This window comes from Apteryx rowi, unplaced genomic scaffold (genome assembly GCF_003343035.1).
Source record: "Apteryx rowi isolate R43461 unplaced genomic scaffold, aptRow1 scaffold_86, whole genome shotgun sequence".
NCBI classification, from domain to species: domain Eukaryota; kingdom Metazoa; phylum Chordata; class Aves; order Apterygiformes; family Apterygidae; genus Apteryx; species Apteryx rowi.
Window position 1 is genome coordinate 1,417,312 of NW_020451160.1, and position 9,176 is coordinate 1,426,487.

Below are 9,176 nucleotides of genomic sequence, written 5' to 3' on the forward strand. Positions count from 1 at the left end.
TCGGCTGTGTTGCCTGGCACTGCTGGTTCCCAGGGAAGGGCCCGCCTTGGTGCAACTGGGACACACGGCAGTGCCTGCTTCTGGGGTGCACCCGGCTTTGAGTAATGAGCCTGGGAAGCGGGCTGGGCCAAGGAATTGCGCCAGGGAGGTTTGGCTGATCTCCATCAGCCTCAGGGATAATCCCTTCATGCCAATACATTCTGGGAAGACAATCCTTGAGCACACAGCAGGACCCATGCTTACAGTGGGGTTTTCTTAGGGTTTGTTGTTTTTGCTGGTTGGACTTGCGTGGGCTCACTTTCCCTCTGTCCACCTTCTCGTGTATATGAATAGGGTTCATTGATGGCCATTTCCCTCTTTGCTACCTCTCCCAAGATGCYAGTATGCGGCTGGGAGGCAGAACAAGAACGCGGCCTGGCTTGTAAACCCCTGCCCTCCCTGAGTTTGCGGACGGGAGACGTCTTGGGTCAGCAARGGGTGATTGCAGAGATCGCGGTGTCCCCAGAGAGTCTTGTTTTATCCCAAATGTGATGGCTCGTGGTGGGATGTTTGGGTTCCTGCTGAATGAGCAGCTTGGAGTGGTTGATTTGGGATTATGACTGGCACTGGTGCAGCTTGGGGTTGTCCTCACACCCATCCTGAGTTCATTTAGCCCCAGAAATGTCCCTAGCCCTCCTGGTCTCTGGAGCAGAACGTGAGAGCAATTCTAACTCGGCCCTGGCTGGCTTGATGTGTCCGGGCCTGGGAACCGGGGACCAGGCACCAGAAAGGGTGTAAAGGGGAAAACACAGTGTGCCCCCCTGCCGCAATAAAGCAGGTGATGAAGAGTATTTTCTGCCTCCCTCAGAGCTCAATGGCTTGGAGTAAAACAGCGTAGGAATGTATGTAAGACTGACGTCTGTGCACTATTTACATCCTTTCTCTGACATAACGTGTGGTTTCTACAGTTAAAATTAATAATGCTTTTGTTTTAGAAAAGGTGAAGTTCCTAGGGAGAGATTATATCTCTGTTAGATTAATGCAATAAAAGAAGAGCCAGGCCTTTGGCAGGTCTTTGGGGCTGGGAGAGGCTGCCTGGCTGTTCCCAGGCTTGCAAAGGGAAGGATTGACTTGCCCCGGAGGTGCTGGATCGGTGCCTTGCCCAGGGGCAGGGGAAACTAGGGCTCACCTCATCTACCAGCCTCAGAGAAAGGCTGCAGGCAGGCAGGCGTGAAGGTGAAGATGTGAGGCTGGTGTCAYGCAAGCCAGAGATACCATTCCCTTCTGGACTGGAGAGCTAGGTTTGAAGGGGAAGGTGGTTTGAAATGTGTGAGCCTGGGCTGGCACACCAAGCGCAGAGTGTGTAGTCTGGACTCTTGGATGAAAAATCCTCTCACTCGATTTCAGGTATTGTGATTTCCATTTATTCTTTTCTTTGGCAGACACACACACGTCCATACAAAAAGGCTTGCTGATTTTTGCCCCATCTGCAGTGGTCTTTATTTGAACCATAACCGTTGATGTCTCGGGGTACAGACGAAGGTGAGTTGTGCCATTTTGGCACGCGCCCTCCCAGCCTACTGACATTAGGCAACATAAGCTTTCTGAGGCTCTGTTTTGACTCCGGATACAGCAGAGGGCCCGTTTCTACCACCTGCAGCCCAGGAGTCCTGCTCTGAAAGCCCCTGCAGCCATACAGCAGTTTACGGAGAGCTGTAAGCACCCAGAAACTTGCGTCGGGACTCTTTTCTGTGCTATCCGTGCTGCAGCTGCCTGGATGCTGAGGCTGTACTCACAGCCTCAAAGCCTGCACAGTCTTGAGGGTGCAGTGCAGATGTACCTTAAGGGCATGGGAGATCAAAATGAGAGGCTGTAGCATTGGATTGATGTCTGTGTCATATGGCATTGAAGGTCCCTGCATGCGTTCAGTGTTACAGTGAAAATCAATAAATAATTTTGTGTACAAAAATGTTCATATATTAAAAAAAAATCATAATCTATTAAAAAAAAATCTCCTGATCATCCCCCAGACCATATTGCCTATATGATCTTTATGGGTCTTGAGCCTTGATTCAGGAAAGCTGGGGAAAAGAGTGTGCTTAAAACGATCCCTTGTCTGGGCCAGCCCATGACCACATGGACAGCCCTTCTGTAGGGACTACATGTCCTTCTGAGAGAGGAGGCTGCAGTGTGCAAACCTGCTCAGCAGCAGTAATGCCTCACTGAAGAGGAAGGAAAACAGTGGGGGATGATACAGGGAAGGGTGAAGAGGGCCAACATAAATGGGCAGTACAGAGAACAGATAGAAAATGTTTCCCAAAGCCTTTGGTGCTCACCAGTTCATTTTTCACATCTTTACAGGGGACTGGTTTCTCACTGGCCATAGCAGAAGTTGGAGTGGTTTCCCTTTCTTTGCCTTCCACACCTGAGTTAGTCCATCGTACCCACTGGGTCTCTTGAGTGCAGGCAGGACTGGGTCTGTTTGCAGGCAGGCACTGCCCTCCGAAGGTGCTGAGCACCCACTGGAGAGTAAATCAGTGGCATGGAGTGGACAGGCTGGATCAGGGTTGTAAGAAGGAAGGAAGAATCTCTTGGCATGAACCATGGGTAATTACCAAGATCCTGCTCTGGAAACCTTGTCTTTTTCCCTTTTTTCTTTTAAGCTTTAAGAACTTGAAACACACACATACACATTCACACACAAGTAGCAAAAATAAAATCTGGACTATGTTTGAATGATCTTCACTGACAGGAGAAATGTCCCAACACTGCAAGGGGATGTGATTCAAGCAGTGCTGTAGACCCCTGGGGACATCTGGGCAGTGTCCCAGCCCTGGGGTAGGGAGGAGGTGGATTGGCTGAGGAGGATTTAATCTTCCTTGCAGTAGAGTTCTTTAGGACATGATGTAGACCTCCAGCAAGCTGGCCACTGCATGCATTCGGTAGAAGATCCCAAAGGGCAGGCAAATGTCCACAATGGCCGGCCACATGGAATCACCATAGAAGTTCAGTTCTTTATCATTGTCGAACTGGGGCCGGGCACCAAACGCTGGCATGATCCAGAGCTGTTTGAGGATAAGTGAAAATAACATTGCAGTGAGAAAGATGTGTGGTGTAGTGAGCACCTGTAATCACAATTACTGAGGGACGGGTAGGGCAGGGAACTGCATCCTCTCTTTGGTGGTCCCCTGGCTGCTCATGGAATGGAAACTCCAACTGAAGCTGTGAGTGACTAGTTTCTCCTCACAGCAACTGAGAACAGGGGAGACCTGCAACCTGGTTTGGGCTTCTAGGCTGTGGGACTTGAGAGGAGTCATGCTGCCGTTTTTCAAGAGAACGTGGATTTCACTCCAGGTATTTGTCTGTCGCTTGACAGCCTTTTTGGGGAGTGTAAGAGGAGGATTTCATATATTTTATTCCTTTTAATAAGCTATTCTACATCTCTGCTAATACCCAATAAAAATACTGAAACTGATTCTTCTTTTTTAGCTGCCAATTTTATTGTCTGATATTCCAGTGATAACTGACAGCCTCTGTGAGCATAGCCTAAAATATCTTTAGCTCCAGGGCGGTTGCTCTTGCTTGTAAGTGATAAGGAAATCAGACCTGTCTGCATATATGGTATAAATAAGTCTGCACCCTGTATAGCAGAGCCAGAAAAAGGACTGTTTCTGCATGGGCCACATCCTTTCCTTCACAGATATTTCTCCCTTGAGTTTGCTTCCTTCTGCCCCCACCCTGAGAAACTTTTCTCTCCRCATCTACTCACTATGATATTGCTCAGCAGGAGGAACATGGAGATCTCCCTTAAGAACTTCCTTCTCCAGTTCATCTTSTTGGGGCCTGCGAGGGACTGTACGAGCTCAGAAGGATGGATGGCTTCAATGCCAGGGACAGTGCTGGGTGCCAAGGTGCTGCCACTGTCAGGTACACGGAGGGACACCGCATTGACGTTGACAAAGGTGAGTCCATAGGGATCCTTTTGGTGTGGATCACGTTTGCGGTCTTCCTTGGGGGGTTGCCGATGAAGGCCTTCAATAATGAAGACGTTTTGGAAGGTGTGCTGGGCAATCATCAGGAGGGCATAGATGAGGTTGAGCGCACTGATAGCGTCCCTCGCTGTGCTGGCCACAATGGCCACAATGGAGTAGTAAGAAATAGCATACTGCCCCAAGGCAGCACCCATCAGCAGGGCCACGTCCAGGGTCCTGGTTGGGTTCTTGTGGCGATCCATGTCTCTCTTGTCAAAGCGGTAGATGAYAGAGCCACCAATGCAGACAAGAGACATGAGGCCCAGACAAACAATGTTGAAGATGTAGTACATGGTGAGTGCTTCCTTCTTCTTGCTGGATTCATTGCTGGAATTTACCCGCACCTCATAAACAATAAGGACTCCCAAACCACTCACCAAGATGATGAGGCCCAACACGATGCCTACAAAGAAGGTCCTTCGAAAGAGCCTGAACTTCAGGCGGTGAATGTGGTGGGAGTGGTGGTCTATAAAGCGTCCAACATTCTTCCACATGACATAAACCATGGCAGAGGCAAAGAGACTGTACTCAATGTTAAAGGGGTACAGCCAAAAATAGCCGTTCTTGAAGATCTGGCAGATTTGGCTGTTGCAATTGCATTCTTCATTTGAGCTACTTCTCATTCCCGCTGGAATAGGGGAAAAAACACATAGATGGTTTTAAAGCAGTGGTATTAAAGCAAGGAGCCAGCATTTATTAGCTGCCCTGAAGAACTAGATAATTAGGATCAATGAAAAACAAGACTGAGTATGAAGGATACAGGAGCACTTTGAGAACCTGGAYGCTTCAACCTCAGCTTTCTGGTGCTCGTGTTCCTTCTAAAGAAGGCTTGTCTCTGTTAGGCAGATGGCAGGTGAAGCTCTCTTTTTCCCTTCCTTTCTTCATTCTTGTCCCATTTTTACAGGCCYGTCCCCCTTCCTGACTCCTCTGTGATGCAGGTTAGGAAGTGAACATTAAAATCTGGCTTTTAATATATCAGCTGTGTTARAGGGCCCTTCTACTCTGGATAAACCCTCTGAAAAGGGATAAAACCTGGCTTGCAGAAAAATTTCAACCCCATGGGCTCCATCCCAGGATCAGATGGCTTTGCAAATGGGCAGATTACCTTTCATGAGCCATTTAAAGATTTCTTCTGTCATGTTTTTCTTCAACTTTGAATGTGCTTTGTGAACAGACTCGTCTGTCACTGCTGACATCCACACTGCTAAGTTTGTGGTCAGTGTCAGCATTAAGCCGCACCTGCAGAAGAACGGGAAGGTCGTAAGATCAAGGCAATGGCTCTGGGCCATGTTGCTTCCATCCATGTTGTAGATATGCACATGTTCAGAGAGACTGTGGGAGCTGCCTGAAGTGGTGTGAGGACTGTGTAGTAGTTAAGGCTAGAGATCCTGACTCTTGCTTTGCTGCTCTCTCTGGCCCCTCTCACTCTCTTCCTACTCTTTGTCCACCCTGAGAGGATTACARTACATTACATAATGAGAATTAGGTCTGAACCCTCTTGTTGGTTTTCAAAGAGCCTCTCAATAGGGAATAGATTAATGGGTCCCAATTGGTCTCCAATGGATCCAGTCTTGCAAAAGTGGCTGAGATCTTATTTCTTGTTCATTTAGTCTGATGCTTGCCTGCTGCATCACTGTCTTTCCAATGAAAGGAGGTCAGCTATGAATCATTTCATTTAATACAAATCTACTTGAATAATGCTTGTGTTCTTGAGTTGGATCCCAGCCTTGCTAGATCCTCACGATCTGAGATCTAAGACTAGCTGGAGAGTGACTCAGCAGTCTTTAGTTTTGGCCAGTGTTAAGGGAGATAGCATTATCCCCCTGTTGCATCTCAGCTGTGTGAAAGAGTGCAGCAGATCTGCGGTGGCCCAGTCCTTCCAGGCCAAGGGGATTCAAAGCACAGTACTCACCTGGTAACGTTCAGGTGTACGTGGATGCAATCTTTGGCAGAGACCCACAGGAAGTATGTCTGGCAGGGACAAGATAAGAAATTGTTATTTCAAAGCAAGCAAGAAAGCAAAGTCTGCCACTATGAGGCAGGGAAGCGCAGCAGAGAGCAAGCTGGAGCCTCTTTCGCTAGGGTCCAGCTGGGCCCAGCCTGTTAGCCCATAACCCTGGACGTTTGGTCTGCCAGACGTGTTCTGTTCTTCCTATGCTCCTTCTGCCCAGTCCTGCTGCCGTTGCTCCACCCATGTCCGGCCCTTGTTGCTATCTAGCCTGTCCCTATCTGACCTCTTCGGAGTTGGACCAGAGCCGGTGGCCCTCTGTAGGGCCTGCCTACACAGAAAGCCACCTGCCCTGCCCTGCCTCTCTTCCCCGTCTCCTCATGGGAAAGGAAACCTGGCTGGCTGGATCAGAGTTTGGGGCAGGCCATTCTGCTGTTAATCAAAATGTCACAGGATGGGAACAAGTTTGAACCAATGTCTTAAAGCAGGTTCCTACAGCTGGAAGTTGTGATCAGCTGGAGGAGGAGATGTTTTCCCACCTGCCTGAGCTGTGTCTGCAGGGTGAGTTGAGCGGTCTGTGAGACCAGAGCTACTTCCCCTGTCTCTCTACCCCTCCCCAAGACAGAGCACAGCCATCTCACCTGGACAATCACAAATATTGCTTGCACAATGGGGTAGATGATTTTGATAGCAGACAGGCAGCTGTAGAAACTGGAGTAATATCCTATTTTGAACACATCCATGACAAGGCTGAAAATGGCAAATAGGATTAGGCCTCCTGTTGAAGAACCAAAATATCTGCGTTTAGACAGAGGTATGCACATGTGGGCTAATGCAGACAGATGAAAGGAAAAAGAGGAACTATTGCCATAGAGAGGCTTTGTTTCTACCCCAATTTTTCCTCTCCCAACACACAAATTTTCTTGGTGCCAATAGAATCATACTATAATTTAGGCTAGAAGGGACTTTTGAAAGTCATCTAGATCAACTGTCTGCTCCAAACAGGGCTAATGGTTTTTGCAAGAGAAAATGGCAAGGTGGGGAAGGAACCTGGTGTTGTAAAACACCAAGAGCCCTTGTGGATAAGAGGGGATCTTGCAGTGATGCCAGTGGAGGGACTAGGAACAAACCTGAGGTAGTGCATGATGCTTAGAAAAGGAAGGACATTATCTGGACCCTAGATAGACTCTGTTTTCCATTTTGTAATAACTAATGTGCACATGAACCGTTCATCCTGCATCTCGCCTCCAGCCCTAGCCCCACCGAGGGCTCCTACCTCTCAGCCAGACAGGCCCTGCGTGGGAGTCTTTGCAGAGGATGGCATCTGGGCACCGGGAGGTGCTGACGAGGTAGAAGATCATCCATACGATGACTACCAGCATCATGATGGTCAGCAGGAAGAATACATCGTAGTCATGCACGGCGATCTTCTCAAAAGCCCCGCTGCTCACCAGCGTGCAGGCCAGCAGAGCTAGGTGCACGGCCAGCAGGATAGAGAACATGCGGCCGCCCTTTTTCCACACTTCCTTGGAGGCAGAAGGGGAAGGACGTTGATGAGGCTGGTGGCTGTGGCTGAAAGAGGCTGTCTGACTCGAAGCCAGGCTGGCTTTGTCATCCTTGTGTCCGCAGCCCATGCTGGCGTTTGGGYGTCTGATCTCGCTGTCCTTGCGCACGGGCTCTTCAGTCATGGTTCAGCTAATGCTGTAGCTGAGGGTTAGCCCTGTTGGGAGGAAAACCCCATGAATGAGAGGGGTCACTTCATTTTGGATAGCCCAGGGCTGGGCCAAAGCAGGACACAAGATGAGGAAGAGAAGATGTGTCAGAGGAACAGGGARGGCTGAGACAGCAAGTGCAATAAGAGGTATGAGCTCATTTTCAACCTTTCTCTCTCCATTTCCCTGAAGGATGTTTTTCTTATGATGCTCTTGTCTGGGGGAGATCCCAGGTCAGTTTAACAATGTGTGCCTAATTTGTCACGCAACGTTTAGGTGTTTATTGATGTACGATACTGGAAAAGCACCAGAAAAACACTCACACGATCAAATATCCTGGGGCAAATGGCCAATGTGGTTTGATTTCCAAATGTCAAACACAAAACGTTCAGAGAAAACATCACGCTTCCTGGCTAAGGAACAGGCTGCTGAAAGGTAAGAAAGCCCTGGGAGTCTTTGGAAARGCACATCATGGTTTATACCAGCTCCTGCAAGAACATGAGCTATCTCTGCTCCCTCTAAAGCCCATTGTCTGTGACAAACTTGATACTTCATTGATGCACTATGAAAAGCCTGAAAAAAAGCAAAGTAACTGTTTGAACTAAGTCATTCCACCCACCTGTTTTGCTGCCTGGAATCCAAATCTCTGCTCTTGCCAGGCTGTCTGAGAAGTTTCCCTTTGCTGCAGCTTTGTCAGCCAAAGAATTTATACCCGTTGGGATGTCTCTGTGATTTATACCATCTCTGGAGCTGACATTGGTGCTTCACGGGCTTCTCGGAGAAACTCACATGATCCATTTTGTGCAATAGCTGATTTTAGGGAAGCAGGAGAGAGATGAGGAAATCAGGGTTATTCACCCAGGACGGGTATGAGGTGAGCTTACGTCTAAGCATGTGTAAGGTGAGCGAAGCATGGCCTGGACCACTCTGTTGCAGGGTCACAATCTTCACAGACAGAGTAAACCCACCCTGACAAATCCATCATCCTGCAGGGACAAGGTCTCTTCCCTTGAGAGAATATGGTTTGAGTGATTAACTTTTTTTGGCTAGTGTTTTGGGGCTTGGCTTTCTGGTTAACTGAGTATGGTAAATAGTATAGGGTGAGGCTTAATATTTCATAAATAAGCTCTAAGCCTTCCCCACGCAGGAACATTTATGAGGAAAAGGAAGAAATTTGCTTTTGTCCCTATTGTGCCAAGAGCGGCTCAGTCTTATATGAGAGAGGTATAGTACTAGAACGAAGCAGGACTTGCGGACTGGAATCCATGTTCCCCTTTGCTGACGCACTATCTTTGACTTTTTGGGGTGGGATGATGTTTCCCTGGCCCTGGCAGAATCTCAGAATGGTTGAGGCTGGCAGGGACCTCCGGAGATCRTCTACTCCAATCCCTGCTCAAGCAGGGTCACCTGGAGCAGGTTGCCCTGTGTTCAAGGGGAAGCAAGCGATGTTATGAAACACAAAGCAYGTGGGATTCAAATGTTTGCCAGCCTGGAGGCGGAGGGAAA

At 48.5% G+C, this 9,176-nt stretch overlaps 1 protein-coding gene across 1 annotated transcript; it reads right to left on the reverse strand.

Moving 5' to 3' along the window:
* Positions 1–2,873: 2,873 nt before the first annotated feature.
* Positions 2,874–7,646, reverse strand: OTOP2 (otopetrin 2). The gene is made up of 6 exons (XM_026090544.1): positions 7,235–7,646; positions 6,600–6,736; positions 5,923–5,981; positions 5,116–5,249; positions 3,749–4,638; positions 2,874–3,044 (listed from the first exon to the last, which is right to left on the reverse strand). The coding sequence occupies exons 1-6, from the start codon at positions 7,644–7,646 to the stop codon at positions 2,874–2,876; spliced, it is 1,803 nt and encodes a 600-aa protein (XP_025946329.1).
* Positions 7,647–9,176: the final 1,530 nt, after the last annotated feature.